Source organism: Panthera onca, chromosome A3, assembly GCF_046562875.1.
Source record: "Panthera onca isolate mPanOnc1 chromosome A3, mPanOnc1 haplotype 2, whole genome shotgun sequence".
Lineage (NCBI taxonomy): Eukaryota > Metazoa > Chordata > Mammalia > Carnivora > Felidae > Panthera > Panthera onca.
The window spans coordinates 36,018,536-36,037,440 of NC_138341.1; the positions used below are offsets into that span (position 1 = coordinate 36,018,536).

The 18,905-nt window shown below is 39.4% G+C and overlaps 1 protein-coding gene across 5 annotated transcripts in view; it reads right to left on the reverse strand.

Moving 5' to 3' along the window:
* The window catches only part of NPHP1 (nephrocystin 1), a 59,388-nt gene that overhangs the window by 32,366 nt on the left and 8,117 nt on the right, over positions 1-18,905 (reverse strand). For 2 of the 5 annotated variants that reach the window (XM_081795222.1, XM_078444741.2), the window contains exons 3-11: positions 18,290-18,350; positions 16,781-16,905; positions 14,545-14,764; positions 14,142-14,243; positions 10,739-10,839; positions 10,123-10,165; positions 8,496-8,580; positions 6,794-6,888; positions 4,633-4,761 (exon numbers count right to left, since the gene is read on the reverse strand). In XM_081795222.1, the coding sequence (XP_081651348.1) occupies positions 4,633-4,761; positions 6,794-6,888; positions 8,496-8,580; positions 10,123-10,165; positions 10,739-10,839; positions 14,142-14,243; positions 14,545-14,764; positions 16,781-16,905; positions 18,290-18,350 (961 nt within the window). Of the gene's footprint in view, positions 1-4,632; positions 4,762-6,793; positions 6,889-8,495; positions 8,584-10,122; positions 10,166-10,738; positions 10,840-14,141; positions 14,244-14,544; positions 14,765-16,780; positions 16,906-18,289; positions 18,351-18,905 lie in introns of all 5 variants that reach the window. The other 3 variants (XM_081795221.1, XM_078444744.2, XM_081795223.1) reach the window with 2 other exon arrangements.

Sequence of the window (18,905 nt, forward strand, 5' to 3'; positions counted from 1 at the left end):
GGGTGGCTCAGTCGGTTAAGCGCCCGACTTCGGCTCAGGTCATGATCTCACAGTTCATGGGTTCGAGCCCCGCGTCGGGCTCTGTGCTGACAGCTCGGAGCCTGAAGCCTGCTTCTGATTCTGTGTCTCCCTCTCTTTCTGCCCCTCCCCTGCTCACGCTCTGTCTCTCTGTCTCTCAAAAATAAATAAATGTAAAAGAAAATTTTTTTAAATGATAGACTACTTTTAATGAGAAGTCTTAGGTTTACAGAAAATTGAACAGAAAGTACTCATTTTTTATTTTAAAAGAAGTTAGAGTACTTATTACAAACTCGGAGGCTTCAATAGAATTAGGTGATAAGGCCATGGGTGTCTGTTATGTTATTCTCTGCACATTCCTTTTTTTGTTTGTTTTATTTATTTATTTTGAGAGAGTGTGTGCTGAGTGGGGGAGGGGCAGAGAGAGAGAATCCCACGCAGGCTGAGCACTGCCATCGCAGAGCCTGACATGCAGTTTGAACTCACAAACCATGAGATCATGACCTGAGTTGAAACCAAGAGTCAAATGCTTAACCGATTGAGCCACCCAGGCACCCCTCTGCACATTTCTATGTTTAAAATTGTTCATATTTTTAAAAATATTGTTAATTCCAATAAAAATAAGGTGAGTATAAAATAGATCTAAAAGGAGACAGGTAAACAAATTGGAAAATTATAATGTTCCAAGATCTGAAAGATTCTAAATGTAAGCTACAGGCTTGCTTTCTATTTCTCTTATTGGCAAAACAGATGGGTAATTAGTGGATGTATTATTTCTTAGTGAGTACTTAAGGGTTTTTAATTCATGTTTTAAAGGGGTGAAATATACAATGGTGGTGATTCTGAAATGTGTTAAACATATCAGACAAGTTAAAAGAAACATACAGTGAACTCTCATATACTCATCACCTAGATTTTACCATTAACATCTTACTATCCTTGCTTTATCACATATATCATCTATCTATCCCTCAATTCATCTTATTTTTTGATGCGCTGCAAGCCTGCAGACATTAGCAACCTCTCTCTAAACTAGCATGCATATCATTAACTAGAGTTCATTTTTTATTCACAGTTATTTTTTGACGTAAAATTTAATATAATGAAATTTACAAACCTTATTTTTATTTTATACATAACGTCCAATGTGGAGCCAGGAAAGTGGACTGGCTAGGGATCATAGGTCCTGAGGCACGACACAGTGAGTGCTGTCAGTGGAGGCCTGGTGAGGAGCGTGAACTTCTCTCAGGGCCCCAGAGTCAGGAAGCACACTGTCCCCCCAGGGATGTGAATAGAAGCCAAGTGAGGAACCTGGACTTCCATTCTCACCTGGGGTGGTGAGGTGCCACCTACCTTCCCTTGACAGCATGGTGTCAGGGGCCTGCTAAAACAGAAGTTAAAATAAGATCCAGAAACCCATAATACCCAAAATGTCCACGATACAATTGAAAAATCACTCATCATACCAAGAACCGGGAAAACCTCAGCTTGAATGAGAAAGGACAATCAACAGATGCCAACGCTGAGATGACACAAATGTTGGAATTATCTGACACCTGAAAAGCAGACACCTAAAAATACTTCCATAAGCAACTATGGACATGTTTGAAACTAATTTAAAATACAGAAAGAGATACAAACTCTCAACAAAGATATGGAAGATAAAAATGAACAACCTGGAGGAAATTCTAGAATTGAAAAACACAATAACCAAGGTGTGCACAAACACACACAACTCACTGGACAGACTCAAATGTTGAATAAAAAAGCAAAGAATCAGGGAACTTGAAGGTAGGAAAATAGAAATTATGCACTATGAGCAACTAAGATAAAGCTGATGGGAAAAAAAAAAATAAGCAGAGCCTCAGGAACCTGTGGGATTATAACAAAAGATCTCACATTCCTGTCATCAGAGTCCCAGAAGACAGTCTGGAGCTAGAGAAGTATTCAAGAAAATTATGGCTGAAATATCCCCAAATTTGCCAAAGGACATAAGCCTATAGTTTAAGAAGCTGAGCAAACCTTAAACAAGATAAACCCAAGAAATCCATGCCCAAGTACATCATAAACATATAAAAACGAAACCCATATGTCTTGAAAGAAATAACACCTAGATTTACCAATAAGGGAACACCAATTCTAGTGACAGTGGATTGCCATTCAGAAGCCATAGAACGAAGGGGCACAATATTTCTCAAGTGCTGAAAGAAAGAAAGAAAGAAAGAAAGAAAGATAGAAACAAAGCAAGAAACAAAGAAAGAAACAAAGAAAGAAAGGAGGAAAGAAAGAAAGGCCAAACCATAATTCCATATCTAGTGAAAATATGCCTCAGGAATAAACGGGCAACAGGCATTTTTGGATAAAGAAAACCAACGAGAATTTGTAGCCAGCAGAAAGAGTGGTTAAAGGAAATTCTCTCAACAGTAAGAACATGTTAAAATCAGGAAACTTTTAACGTTAGGAAGGAAGGAAGAACAATGGAAAGAGTAAAAATAAGGATAAATACAACAGATTGTCTTCCAAGTTTTCTAAATTATGCTTGATGGCGGAAGTAAATATAATATTGTGTGATGTGGTTCTTGATGGTTCTAGAGTTAAAACCAGAGTTCCTGTGGTTCTAGAGTTAAACCTAGAGTTCTTATGGTTCTAGAGTTCAAACTCTACATAGAGTTTTAACAATAATGCTTTTATTGTTTTTATTCCCTAGAAGTAGGGAAGCACTCTTAGGTAAATAGCACAAGTATTTATATAACTATTAACTATCATCTCTAATTTGTCAATTGGAACTTTGACATAGATTAGTTACATAAATTCCCTTCTATTATTTTTAATGAATAACTTCTAATATCTTGATATGTTAGATCAATAAAATTCCAGTCTTTAGGTTCTCATTCATGAGCATAGGGAGAGGGAAAGTGAAATATCAAACCAGATCTAAGCAAAGAAGGCAATTCATCGTTTTTTGGTCGCTGATGACACCTACTGGCTTATTAATGGCAGCGTTTTGTGCAGGGTGTGTAGAAATGAGGGAGGATCACTGGAATCACCCGGTTCATTTATTTATTCCCAGTTCAGAAAGAAAGAAAGGCACTGGGAGCTGCAAGCAGACTCAGCACGAGTGAAGCTAAACCCACAAACTCCTCCAAATCTGATCAGCTCTCAGTGCTCCCTATCTCATTGAGTGTCACCACCAACTGCCCGGATGTGGAAGCCAGAGACCTAGTGGCATGTTTGACACCCCGCTCTCCCTCACCCTCCATCTGCAAGCCAGCACCAAATTGTGGTTTTTATGGTCTACGTATCCCTGTAGCCACGGTTCTCCTCTCCGAGATCTCCACTTCCCCAGACTAAGGTATCCGCTTCATATCTCATCTAGCCACATTTATGTTCTATGTATTTTCTAAGTGCTTTACTATTATATTAACTCATTTCATCCTCACATGGACCCTAAGAGATGTGTACCAGATGAGGAAAGTGAGAGAAGAGTAGGGCCAAGTAATTTGGTCAGCATCCCACACCAAGCTGGTGGAGCCGAGGTTAATCTGGGGCAAATGACTGACTCCAAGTTTTGTTTTCTTGGAGGCGCCACGGGCTGCCCTTTGACCACCACACTGTGCTAAAGACCCCAAATGGTCTACTCATGTCCTTCCGGCCCCCCTTGTAATTCATCTCCAAAGAAGAGCCAGAGATATTCCCAAAGTGTAAATCTAAACTCTGTCACTTCTTCCAATGACTTCACTGTCTGTAGGATAAAGACAAAACTCCCTTACATCATGGCTTACAGTGTCTCATACCGTGTTCCTGATGTCTCCCATGTCACCCCATCCCACACTTCCTCTTGCCTCTCTCCACTTGGCCACACTGGCTTTCCCGAGTCCTTCCCCACCAGGGCCTTTGCCTGTGATGTTCCTTTGGCCAGGCTCCTCTTCCCTTTTCCCTTCGCCTTCTAAAGGCCTCTTCGTCCATAGATCTCAACCCGAGAACCCCCTCTCAGGAGGGAGCTTAGACTCTCAACATGAGAATTCTTTTCTAACGCAGCTAGTGCTGTAAACTTCTCTCTAAGCAATATTTTGTTAACATCCCACAAATTACAAATTCCATCTAAGCACCGTATTTAAGCCGTGTCTCACAAACAAATCAATTAATTTTGCAAGAGTCATGAAAAAGGACACAAGCAAACTTTGTAAGGTGCTGGTAACGCTCCATGTCTTGATCTGGATGTTGATTATACAGGTGTACATTTGTAAAACATAAAATACTCTGTACACTCAAGACCTGAACTATATACGATACTAGAAGACAGGCATCAGTACCTTTTTTTGTAAGTGAGAAATTTAAGGCTCAGAGGAGTTGACTGGGACATATACACCAACACCATACACTTGGCAACTGAAAGAGCCAGGAATTAAACCTATGCCATCAGAGCCTTACAGTTTGCACTCTACCACATATAATTTTATATGTACACATAAACATACAGAGAGAGAGAGAGACAGAGAAATTGAGAGAGAGACAAACAGAAAGACAAACTCAATGCAGTACATGTTTAATATGCAGCATTAACAAAGTATTCTCCTATCCTGATTGATCTGTTTTACTCCTCAGTAAGCTCACCTTATTTCCATCAAACAGACAGAGGCTAACATGTCTGCTGAGCACCTGGATGCTTGTTCCTGGAAGAGGAATCATTTTACAGCTCCAGAGGGTCAGAATGAATGAAACACGACTTGGTATTGACTTAATCTGAGAAAAAAAATTGGTTATAAAAACAGGGTTTACTTTATGACTTATAAGACAAATTCATTTTCAAAGCATTTTTAATAAATACTTTAAATGCACACAGAATAAAAAAGGATGAAAGAAAAAAATTTACACATAAACATATGCACACAAGGAAGGTTTCAATAGTCCATTCCACTTAAATAAAAACCTTTGGTAAAATTTCCATAAATCTTTCTATTTGAAACATTTGCATTGGGGGGGGAGGGGTAAATGCATAAAAATCATAATGAAAAAATAGTACAACTAGGTAAAACGTATGACCTGATCATGGAATCAGTGCATTCCAGGTTCATTCTTACAATTCATTCCTATATAACATAGGTAAGTATAGAAGGTCACCACAGCATAGTAACCAATGACACCTGACATTAATATCCGGCTGGCTCCTCCTCGTTTTAATTCCAAGCATTTACCTACATTGCTTCTTGGCTTCTCATACAGATGCTTTGATAGAATGCACTGACCATTGGATATGATATTCAGTTCTACTTCACAAGTATAGTTCAGAATGTCAATAAATAAATTGGCACTCTGGTTTCTTATTTAAAGACATCTTTGATTCTTAACATTCTGCTTGATGGTCATGAGCCTTTCCATTTAAGTAACATTTTTTTTAATGTTTATTTGTTTTAGGGAGAGAGAGAGAGAAACAGAGTGCCAGTGAGGAAGGGGCAGAGAGAGAGAGAGGGAGACACAGAATCCGAAACAGGCTCCAGGCTCTGAGCTGTCAGCACAGAGCTGGACACGGGGCTCGAATTCATGAACTGTGAGATCATGACCTGATGCGAAGTCAGACGCTTAACCGACTGAGCCACCCAGGAGCCCCTCATTTAAATAACTTATATCATTGAAAAAAATAAGGCAATATCTAACAGCTTGTCACATTTTCAATTTAAGAAATAAGAGCTGAAGGGGCACCTGGGTGGCTCAGTTCGTTAGGCGACCGACTTTGGCTCAGGTCATGATCTCGCAGTTGGTGACTTTGAGCCCCGCGTCGGGCTCTGTGCTGACAGCTCGGAGCCTGAAGCCTGTTTCGGATTCTGTGTCTCCCCCTCTCTCTACCCCTCCCCTGCTCATGCTCTGTGTCTCTCTGTCTCTCAATAATAAATAAACGTTAAAAAAAATTTTTTTTAATAAAAAAAAGAAATAAAAGCTGAATATTTAGTTCTCTGGGTACAAGTTCATAAAATTAAATGCCCTTCATGCAGGTTCTAGTACACTAAACAGACCAAATGCAACATTATTATTGACTTGAAATAAAAGACACTTTATACACTAAGGAGGTTCCAGGCAAAGTTCAGGTTGAGAGGAGAAAATTCTACACCACTCTCCCCGCAAAACCTAACCACGCTGGGTCCTCTTATTTTTCCCTTGAGGCTCTGAAAAAGGGAGGGAGAGAGGGCAGAAGGTCAACGGGAAGGGGGGTGATGTGCTCTAATGTGGTTCAACTCTGCTAAAAGGGAGGAGGCTAGAATTAAATATAAAGATTATTTCCCACTTCAAATGCTCAGAATACCAGGAATCCTTTACTCCAAGCTCTCCCCAAAACAAGTATAATCATAAAAGACTTGGAACTTCCTCATTCCAAGTTACTCCAACACTTACTGAGTTATCATGTGCCAGGCACTGTTCTAAGCCCTTCACACATATAATGTAATTCAGTAACCCTATGTTGGAACTATTATTATTAGCATTCCCTTTTCTTCAGATGAAGAAATTGAGGCAAAGAATGATTCAGAGAGATACCTAGTATTATTTCCTTTGTAACAATGGGAGAAGAGAGCAACAGAGAAGATAAATAAAATAAAGTCAAGATAACAAATCCACGTTTTGTCTTAGCAATGAAGTTATCACTGAGTGTTTAAAAATTAAAATACAGAAACAATTTTTTTTATTTTCAATATTGCATTAATCAATTTACATGTTATTCACATACTTGCAACCATGATAAAATCTGGAAAGGTGTAATTTTATTGATAGCGACCATACTCACCGTGCCTGCTTTAGCATCCCACATTAGATCTCTGAAGGCCAGCTGTGAAGGAGTGAGCTCTGGTTGTAAGAAGTAACTTGCTTGAAATTGATTCCCTGCAAAACCAAGTTTTCCTTTATTTTCTTACAAAGAAAGGAATGAAATCCTAAGCCAAAAATCTATAATGCTGTGCCACAAATTTAGGAAACAGACATCCAAAATGCCAAGCTACCTACTGGAACTTGCTTTCTAAGGCATATATGCCGATGGAGATTTATTTATGTGTAAAAACAACAGTAGAAAATATAGAAGCACATAAGGGCTGATCTTAAAGCAGTTTTAAGAAAGATCTCAGTGGGTTAGGGGAGATGGGCTAGATAGGAGACGGGTATTAAGAAGGGCACTTGTGAGCACCGAGTGTTTTATGTAAGTGATGAATCACTAAATTCTACTCCTGAAACCAATATTGTACTGCATGTTAACTAAAATTTAAATAAATAAGAAAAGAAAAACTCCTGTTACTAGAGTACATCTCTGCAATATAGCTGGTTAAAAAGGAGAGCTTCAGAAAAAAACAAAACAAAACAAAACAAAAACTTTTAGGCCAGTAACATGCCCTGTCATGAAGATGATCCATTCAAATGTTTTTGTAAAATGCAGAAAATCTGTGAATACCTTTTAGAAAAATATATAATCATTAATTTCGTTTCTTAAGACAAAATCATTTTTATAGTGTTCTCCCATACATTAGTTGTGAAGAATACTGATTATAAAATCATTTATTCATTTGAGAAATCATTTCTGAGTTCCCACTGTGTGCCAGGCACTCTGCTAAGACCTGCAAATACTCACAAAGTATGTGAGTCAGAGAAATACAGCCCCTGCCCTCATTAGTTTACAGTTGAGTGGGGGAAATAATAAAAACAAAATAAGTAGAAGAGGTTAAGTAAAATAATTATAAATTAACGTAGGTCCATAAAGCGTGCTCAAGCGGAAGGGTGTAGGGGGCACCTACATTAGTCAAAGGAGGCCTCTCCAGGAAGGTGGAATTGCCCCTGGGATGGATGCAAAGGATGGGAAGGAGCTGCGCATTCAGGGAGGGCTGAGAGCCTTGCAGCAGAGGAACTCAAAGCAGCCCTTCCACAGATAACACAACACTTCAGGCTATACAGGAGATCCTCCCCAACATTATTTCTCTTTACCGAGCTTACGGGCAAATGTTATCAAGTACAGAGAAATCCAAGAACCAATAAGAAAATGGAAATGCGAGTGGATAATAGCTCTTCAGAAAAGTCTTTCTGTGAAGAAATGGAGAGAAAGGGAGGCTTTGGCTAGAATGAGGGAGGGTGAGAAGGGCTGGTTTTCTTAAAAGGTGCAGGTATCAGGTGTGCTGGTACTATGACGAGGGAAGAAGCCAGTGTGGGGAAGGGTGGCAGGCTGCAGATACACGAAAGGGCTAACACTTAAGAATCATTGTTTTTGAAATAAAGCAAAGGGACTAAAACCCAGAGCACACAGGCTGGCGGCTGACAGGGTCAGGGATCCTTCCTCCACTGTCACAGATGAAGGAAAAGATGAAGGAAAGATGAAGGAAAAGATGAGCACCAAAGAGATGTGATATTCAACATCCTTTTAAACAACTCTTTTGGCTAAAACCAGAAAATTAATCCCAAAGCCTGACTGCTTAACTACAAATTTGTGGTGGCTCACAGACGCGCGTTACCTTCCTCCAGAAGCTGGAAGAGCATGGAAGGCCTGAACCCTGAGGGAATAGCTCCCATTGTGGTTAGCACATCAATAGTGTTTATCTGCTGGAGACAGTAAAAACCAAAATCAGTTGCTTGTTTTCATTCGTGTCTCCTCACCTCTATAATACTTTCTCTTATTGCTATAGCAACTACAACCCAAAGTAGGAAAACACAAACATGCAGACTTCAGTGGACAAATACAGCAACTTAGCCCCAAATTCCTGAGGATGCCATCATCGAATCCTGGCCTCTCCCAAGGACCTAAGCCCTACGCAGTGCCCAGCTCTGAGCTCCAGACCAGCTGTTTCCTGTACATCTTTCATCAAAATGTCCCTCCTCCTGTCCTGCTCTACAGCGTGCTGCCACGTAACAGGTGAGTTAACGTTGCAAACTGATACACACTGAAGAATTCATGTCTTTTTTTTGTATATGTGTACACACACACATACATACACGAGTACGTCCATGTAAGTGATACGTGGTGTAAAAGGTCATAAAGGATATTTACTAAACTATTAATGGTGATTCCTTCTGGGAGGAAAGGAGTGGATTTTCACTTGGTTATGTAACTTTTTAAAATGATAGGAATAGGGGGGGCACCTGGCTGGATCAGTCAGTTGACTGTCCGACTCTTGATGTCAGCTCAGGTCATGATTTCGTGGTTTGTGAGTTTGAGCCCTGCATCTGACAACCTAGAGCCTGTTTGGGATTCTCTCCCCCTCCTCTCTCTCTGCCCCTACCCTGATCATGCTCTCTATCAAAATAAATAAACTTAAAAAAAAACTTTTAAGGGGCGCCTGGGTGGCTCAGTCGGTTGAGCCTCCGACTTCGGCTCAGGTCATGATCTCGCCCTCTGTGGGTTCGAGCCCCACGTTGAGCTCTGTGCTGACAGCTCAGAGCCTGGAGCCTGCTTCCGATTCTGTGTGTCTCTCTCTCTCTGCCCCTCCCCTGCTCATGCTCTGTCTATCCCTCTCTGTCAAAAAGAAATAAAACATTAAAAAAAATTTTTTTTTAAACCCAAACTTTTTTTTTTAATTTTTTTTTTTTTTAACGTTTATTTATTTTTGAGACAGAGAGAGACAGAGCATGAACGGGGGAGGGTCAGAGAGAGGGAGACACAGAATCCGAAGCAGACTCCAGGTTCTGAGCTGTCAGCACAGAGCCCGACGCGGGGCTCGAACTCACGGACCGTGAGATCATGACCTGAGCTGAAGTCGGCCGCTTAACCGACTGAGCCACCCAGGTGCCCCTAAAAGCCCAAACTTTTAAATGATAGGAATATGGATAATTTCTCACTTTTTTGAGCTTTTTAGAATTTTTCATATCTAATGGAATTTAATATCTTTACCCAAATGATAGAAAACTCAGGCAGAATCAATAAGAAATAGTTGCAAGCCCTCAATTCTACTCTTCTTACAGAAGAGGCCTAATGAGACATATTACATGAACCGTATGTTTTATGCTCTGTACATTTCGTGCCCTGTACCCTGTTTAAGATCCAAAGCTATCTTCCAAAGTCTCCATCCTGTTTTGAATCTGAACTCTATCAGAACTATTAGGTAACAAAACAGGACATCGTTTAACAGGACAGGCAATACCAACCTCCGAGATAGCTTTTCGGACAGCATTCCAATGAGAATCAGTTCTGGGGGAGAAAAAAAAGCAAGGTGAATGCACAGACAGCCCACGACTATTTACGCAATTAGCATCATTAATCAAAGAACAAAATATTTAATTGTCAGTGAGTTCTAAAAACTTAGAAGTCTCTAAAAGAAACCGAGATAGAAAAATATCATGCACTAAAAATAATCACAAAATTAAAGTAGTACTGAAGCAAACAGTAATATGAAAAGCCCAGTTCTCAAAATGCAAGTTGTCTCCATTTCAAGAGATTCTTGAACTGGGGCGCCTGGGTGGCGCAGTCGGTTAAGCGTCCGACTTCAGCCAGGTCACGATCTCGCGGTCGGTCCGTGAGTTCGAGCCCCGCGTCAGGCTCTGTGCTGACAGCTCGGAGCCTGGAGCCTGTTTCCGATTCTGTGTCTCCCTCTCTCTCTGCCCCTCCCCCGTTCATGCTCTGTCTCTCTCTGTCCCAAAAATAAATAAAAAAACGTTGAAAAAAAAAATTAAAAAAAAAAAAAAAAGAGATTCTTGAACTATTTACAATAGTAAAAATAAAAAGTTCCTTAAACTCACTTTGATATCCTTTCCCACCTTTTACCTTTGTTTAACTTCTGCCCCTTCTGCTGTTTGGTCCCCCACCTCTGTATCTTCTTCGCTGCCTTCTTCACTTGAGTCTTGGCCTTCTTCTTTATTATAGGGCTGAAAAATTATTGAAATATCAAGTGCTTTTTATCTCATGCAAAAATCAACCAATAAAAGACTTTCAGAAAGGCTCAACTATTGACAGGAATGTACACGGTGGGTATAATAAGAAATCAGTGGGAAAACTGTTTCAACACATTGTTGATAGCTTTGCTAGTTGAAAAAATTCCAAGGATAGAGGTAGAGAGCAAGTTTAGTCAAAATAAATTCCAGATGGAAATTATTCCAATGGAAACAAAGAAGACAGAAATAAAAGAACTAGAAAAGAAGAAAATAATCTTGAGATGGGGAAGGCCTTTCCAATTACAATACCAACACCAAAAATCATAAATGACATGGAAATACTGACAGACTTAGCAACATAAAAGATAAACATGGTTGAAGGTCACCAAAGAAAATCTCTATCACAGATTTCCAAGGGTTAATACCCTTATTCTGAAAATATTACAAACCTCTTATAAATCACAATTTTTTAAAATCTTAGAAGAACGGCCAAAAGAACTAAAAAAAGGCAATTTACAAAGTAGAAGTAGAGATGGCCAGAAAGCATAGTAAATGATGCTCAACCTCACTGGCAGCACAATGAATGCAGATAAAAACCAACAACGAGCTTCTTTTTGCCTTACCGCCATGGCGTAAAGATTGGGGGCAGCCATCACAGGCACATGCGTAGGGAAACAAGTACTCTCAGAGGCTGGGGACGGGAGTACAAAGAGGCAGAACTTTGCTGAAGGGCAAACTGGCACATTAAATCAAAATATAAAGGCGTAAACCTTTTGCACCAGCAATGAACACCTAGGACTTTATCTGAAGGGGATAAATCAGACGAACCTACAAAGACGTCTGTGTAGATTGATCACCACATAGGCTGGTACCTACTGTCCACCATTTCTTTTGTAACAGAATCCCTGATTTTAGCAATGAGCCAGCTAGAAGTCTACGTATTCCAAACACTGCTTGCAGCTGAGTGTTACCAGGAGACTCCATTCTGATCAAGGAGATATCACTGGAAGTTTTTTTTGCATAAATTCTAGGAAATCGTCTTAAAAAGATAGCAGCTCATGCCTTTTAGTCCCCTTTCTTCTTTCGCTTCCTGGAATCATTAAAAGATCTAGCAGCCAACTTAAACTAACGAGATAACCCTTGGAAGGGCTGCCTCCCACTTAAGTACAGAGCGAAATATTAGATGGGGTGTTCAATATGCTTTGATTGCTGGCCTCCACACTTCTTCCATGCGTAAGAGAAATACGCTTCTACCTTATTTAAGCCATTATTTGGGGGGTCTTTTGTATCTCATAGTGGAAGCTAATCACAGCTCCGTGCAACATAGTTCTCATAGGTTGGAAACAACATGTACATCTACCTGAAATTGGAACACTATGCTACCATTGAAAAGATGATCTAACTTGAACCGTGCAATACAGCAGCCATTGCCATGTGGGACTACGGACACTTGAAGTGTGACCAGTTCACACGGAGATGGGCTGTTTGGGTGTAAAACACACACTGGAATTTGAAGACTTGGTATGAAAAAAAAAAAAGGAAAGATTTTTTAATATTGATTATAGGTTGAAATGATAATATTTTGATATATTAGATAATATAAATATGCTATTAAAAATCACCTGTTTCTTTTTCTTTTTTAATGTTTATTTATTTGAGAGAGAGAGAGTGGGGGGAGGGAGAGGCAGGGAGAGAGGGAGAGAGAGGATCCCAATAAGGCTTCTCTGTGCTGTCAGCACAGAGACCAACACGGGGCTCAATCTCACAACCTGAGCTGAAATCAAGAGTCAGAGGCTTAACTGACTGAGCCACCCTTTTTTAGGTACTTCCTTTTTTCCTTTTTTTAAATGCATGTCATATAATAAATATACATATATGATATATATACAATGAAATATTAAAAAGAAAAAAATATATATATATATATTTGGTCTTTATTCCCAGTTCTTGGCAAGAGTTCCTAAAACTCTTGGAATTTCCTGAGTGACAGGAATGTCTGATGTTATTCCTCATAAGTCCCTTTCAATCAGACTTGAGTTTATTCTTGAGGTAATGCGGTGGGGTGGGTGGGGTGGAGGGCAGGGTGCCAGAAGAACCAATCATGTGATCAGAAGGTTGGAACTTTCAGGGCACCATCCCACCAGCCCTCTCACCTTCGGGGAGGATAAAGGAGCAGGAAACTGAATTCTATCACCAATGGCCATTTAATCAATCATGGCTATATAATAAAACTTCCATAAAAACCCCGAAAAGACAGGGTTTAGGGAGCCTTCCAGGTCGGTGACCACTTTGAAGCGTTGTACTAGTGGGCGTGGGAAGTCTGGAGGGGGGTGGTGCCCAGACCAGAGAGGGTACGGGTAGGAAGATCCAGGTGGCACTCTCCCCATGTCCCAATACCTTGCCTATCCGCCCCTTCCATTTGGCTGTTCCTGAGCTGTAGCCTTTATAATAAACTGGTAAACACAAGGAAGGCGTTTTCCTGATTCTATGAGTCCCTCCAGCAAATTATCAAACCTGAGGAAGCGTGTATGGGAACTGAATCTACAGTTGGTCGCTCAGAAGTACAGGCCCCTGGGACTTGTGACTGGCATCTGAATTAGGGCAGCTCGTGGGGTGAGCCCTTAACTTGAGGGGTCTGCGCTAACTCCAGGAGTTAGCGTCAGAATTGAATTGAATTGTTTGGACACCTGGTTGGTTGCAGAGAGCTAGTGTGGAAAAACAACACATATTTGGTGTTAGAGAAAAATCACACTATTAGTGTTAGAAATGGCGTCAGAAAACAAAGGCATCTCAGTGTGGTCATGAGAAAACTTAAAACCGCATTTCTAGTTTGCATTATTTTTCCATTGGACAGCACCGACCCAAACACATATCTCTATATATTGGCAAAGAAAATGACCATGCCATATAGTGAAACATTAAAAAGAAATAGGTTGCAAGCATGTATATAGCATGTTTACCTCCTAGTAAGGGATCATATATTAGCGGAAGTTAACCCAAAGTTAACTGTGGTTTCGTTTGACAACAAACAATAAGCTGCTATTAATTTTTATGATCAGCATTAATCCACAAAGCACTTTCATTGTGTCATAACCAAGGCCTTACCTGCACAACGGCACTTCACAGGTCCCCATGACTGTTAAAACAAGATTTTGCCAGTCCCTGTCCCTCTAAAATTAAAGTAAATTCTGTATCAACTCATTCACCGGTCGACTGATAAAAGAATAGAGCTTAATATTTTATTAAAAATGCAAGAAAAGTTTTGAAAAAAGGAAGAATAAACAAAAAAGACTAACCTCCAAGTAGGTTCTGGGAATGAGACCTTTGTTTCCTTTGGTATTCTTAGCTATCCACCAACCATCAGGTTTTTTTTCAATTACAAGGAGAATTTCTCCCTTCTTAAATCAAAACAAGTAAAAAATGCTAAATTAAAATTTACCCCTAACTCAGGAATTATCCACATTGAAACTACTTTCAAAAATAGAATAGCATTTAATTTTACTATTTTACTACCAGGTAACATTGACAACATAATCTCACATGACTACTGCCTGTAAATCATAAGTTATACTTATTTTATTAAAATAGATTGAGTCTTTAAAAACGATACCAGGAATATGTAATATAGATATATAAAGTTTTCTTATTCTGTTAGGTATGCATAACTATCCTTAGGTTAGGTTCTAGTCTTGTTTCTACCTTAAATGTAAGGTCCCCAGCTTGCTGAGCAGTAAAATCTCCAATAGCAATGTATTCTTTGCTTGTGGCCTGTTGCTGGGATTCATGTTCCTGTTTCTCTTCGTCTTCTGTTTCTTCTTCGTCCCCAGTTTCTTCACTTTCTTCTTCTTCATCATCATCCTCTTCTTCAGCTTCTTCAGCAGAATTGTCATCTTCCTCTCTTTCAGGAAGTGCCCCAATTCTGTGAAAAATAATTCAGAGATAGGGATTACTTGAAGTAATGTGTAAGAACGGATCAACATAACTTCTACATATAGAAGATCTTGCCCATATTTGGAAATAAGTGCATGTCCCATATCCCTTATATGTTCTATTCTGTTCTTTGCATTCTTTTTTCTTTTTGTGCATATTTGAACGTTTTTTTTCTCTTTGGGTTCATTGATCTTTTCCTCTGTTGTATCCAATTTTCTGTTAAACCATTCAGTATTTTTTGTTCATTTCATATTTTATAAATTTGAGTTTCAGAATTTCCATTTGGTCTCTGTTAGTTGCCATTTCTCTGCTTGATTCCTCCCTATCCATCCAAGCTATCCATCTTTTCTAGCAAATTCTTTAACTAATTGAAAATAGTTGTTTTAGAGTTCTTATTTGTTAATTTTCGCATTTGGGTCATCTGAGCTTCTACTGATTATTTTGTCTCTTTATTATAAGACATTTTCTACCTTTTTGAATCTGTATTTAATCAGACTGAGAAATTTCTCAGCCACTATTTCACTAGACATTTTACAGTTGTACAATGTTCATTTATTTCCTACATTTGAATTTTCTTAAAATACTCTGCCTTTTTCTATTTCATCCTTATTTTCTTCTATTTTTAACATATTAATCATTATTTAGAAGTCCTTATCAGCTAACTATATTATCTAGTCAGATCTAGGTCTGCTTTTAGTTTTGTTTTGTTTTTTTATTAGTGGACATTGCGGATGAGACAGTTTGAGACTTCGGATTATGTCATCTTCCTTTACAGAGTGTTGAATTTTGTGCTGTTACACACTTAAATTATCATGTTCCTGTTAAGGTCTGGCTTTCGGCCTCGAGTTCTACTTCAGTTTTGTCTTTATTTCAAATCACAGTTCTTAGTATTAGGGCGTTTTCCTTACTCCTAGAGCATGGGCCTTCTGTGATCTCTACTAAATGCCTGAAGCATTCACCACTATCTCTTTACTCTAGCTAGGTACTAACTCCAATATTTTTCCAAGACTGTTTGACTTCCAGAATCTTTTAAGCTCTCAGTCTCCTAGCAGGTGTTTTCTGCCAATGCTTCTGGAATCATGCTCTGTGTAGACCAGGATTCCATTCAGATTTCTATAGTTGTCTCTTGCAACACCCTCCTCTCTTCCTACAAGTCCCACTGGCCTTGGCAACTCCAAAATTTGATCTCTGCCTCCTGAGCTCAGTGACACTGGTGTTTTCTGTTTAGGCTCTACCTTCCTGCACCACAGCCCATAAGTTTTCTCAGGGAGAGGGTCTGGGTAAATGTAGGACTCACTTCTTGTGCTTCCCTGTATTAAGGACATCAGCTGTTTTTGTAGATTTTGTCCAGATTTTGTGGTAAACAACCACAGTTGTTTATGGGAGGAAGGTTAAGTCCAAAACCAGCTACTTTGTCATTCTCAGTACTAGAAATCAGTGAAAATTCTAGAATCCTTGTATCTAAATCCTTCAGCATTTTCCCCAGGATATAGTGTAAAAGTATGGGAGTGGCACATGAAGAGTCTAAATAGTTAATTGTTTTCCTTCTTCCTTTCCACAAACTGGGTTGGTTTGTTTATACCATCAATTTTCTTTCTGCTTTGTAAAAGCTGTTATTAACATCCACTAAGGCAGATAAGCAATGTATGTTTCTACCTCTAATATTTTAAGTTTATGAAGGAAGGAAATATGCAAATAATCCAAATAATTTCTTTTTACATATCAACACTGACATTAAAGCATCATCCTTATTTTCTAACATGTGTTTACTTAGTTGTTCGGATCTCTCCTTTGTCTCCCTAACTAAATTGACTGACTCCTACTTCTTTACATCTTTTATGGGATCTAAGACTTTCTACTATACACAAGAAATACATGTCAACTGATTATACTTGTCATCACCATTCATTTATATGTATACTCTTAATAGGTCTTTATTCTGAGTCAGACATTAAAACTGTTGGTGATAATGCCTGAGAGAAAGAAAGTAAAGAAAGAGGCATACTCAGTTATATTTTCTCTATTTATGGACACAGCAAGCTCCTGCAGTTGGTGGGTAAGCTTATCCAAAAGACTGTGTTCATCCTCTTTTTTCTGATTGTAGTTCCCAATAGGTGCCGGTTCATCAGCCTATGAGAGAATATAAGTTTATTTCACTGAAAAATTTCTTTCAATTTCCTATTATATTTATTTTAGAAGGAAAAAAAAAACACTCTAGTAAGTTCTAGAAGACAAAGTAAATGTTAACACAAGACTAGGCCTACCTTAGAATAATATTAAAAGAAATGTAGATTATTATGTTGAAATGTAACCCAGATGAAAAAACAAAATGATACTCCTTGGTTTTTTGTTGTTTTCTTGCTAGCTAGAAAGTTTGTTTTTGTTGTTTTCTTGCTTGCTACCCTCTATGGTCAGTAAGAGCTAGGTTCCAGACAGAAGATAGGCTTTGGAGTCAAAAAGACATATGCCAATCCCAAGTTCGGAAACTGGCAGTGAGACATTGAGAAAGCTGCTTCACTTTTGGGAGCCTCAGTTTCCTCACCTGTGAAACAGGATACTTAGATTTTTAAATTTAGGGTCAGCCTGACTCCTAAATTCAGGAGTTTTATGTCACTGGAGAATTTCAGAAGAAATGCTCAGATGCAGTAAAGGAGATTCATACACAAGCAGGGAGATGACTTTTAGATGCCCTCCACTTTACATGCTCTGTGAGACCCTGGCCCTGGACACTAAGCTGAATGAAGCTCAGGCTCATACTAAAAGAAAAAACCCTGAAGGGACTTCCAAGAGTAAATTCTAGCCTTGGCTGTTTTCTGCAGAGTCACTGACATTAGAGCTGCCGTGTGATACAAGAAGCTTCTTTAGCACTTACGCTCCGGGCCAGGTTATGTACTCTCCCCACAGTGTAATTAAAATTAAAACAACTCTACAAGGGAAGGGAAGCAAAAAGAATATAGAAACAGGGAGGGGGACAAAACATAAGAGACTCTTAAACACGGAGAACGGACAGAGGGTTGCTGGAGGGGTGGCGGGAGGGGGGATGGGCTAAATGGGGAAGGGGTGTTAAGGAATCTACTCCTGAAATCATTGTCGCACGATATGCTAACTAACTTGGATGTAAATTAAAAAAATAAAAAATAAAATAAAATAAAACGAAACGAAATGAAGTAAAATAAAATAAACAAAACCCAAAAAACAACTCTAGCCTGTAAAACATAAAACTTACACAATGCAAAAATAAAGATAACTTCTTCCTCGATCTTCTGAGTCCTCAGTGCTGGGTAAGTTCACCAAAGCTGAACTCTCCTCAGCATTTGGAGCCCTGGCTTTTCTGCTCCAAAGCACACCCTCAGCATGCCGGCAGGGCGAGTCAGCACGAGCCGCAGGTAGACTTCACCACCGCTAAAGCAAACCCAGGAACTTAACCACTCTAATGAATTCCACTTCACGAAAACATCGGGACAAAAACAGGGTTGGGTTTTTTTTTGGTAATATTATAAACCGTAACACTTACTTTGTTCAATTTTTGAAGAGCATCTTTATTTTCATCTATCGCCTGTTTTAATTGGATACACCTAAATTTTCAAAAAGAAAGGAAAAAAGTATGAATTTTTCTAATGTCAGACTAGACATTATTTCATGGAATCCATTATTTCATGGAATCATACATAAGTCTTTAAGCGGGCAAGGCGATTAGCTATTAGATGAATGATGTTAAAAAATTCACCTGTAACTGCCTTCCTACCCACCGGCTTGGGTGATACTCACGTGCTCTAAGGTACACAGGTATGACAGCCAAGGCTCAGAAAGCTTATGTGACTCTGAGCTTCGGTTTCCTATCTCTAAAATAAGGAAAGCACTGGACTTCAAACTGCTTCTTCAGCTCTGAAGTCCCATGAACTGAGGGCCTAGCCGAGAAGACATGAGTAATGGCGATAATATCCAAGTTTTACTGCCCACCAGGCACGGTGCCAGGCACTTCACAAGAGCACCACCTCCTTTGAGCCTCGTACCAGCTCTCACTCCGGTGGAAGGAAGTGAGGTTCTAAGGGGCGGCCACAGCTAGTCAGTGGTAGCGTAACACGCGAGGGCAGAGCTTAGGATTCTAGAGCCGGCCTCGTCCCACCACG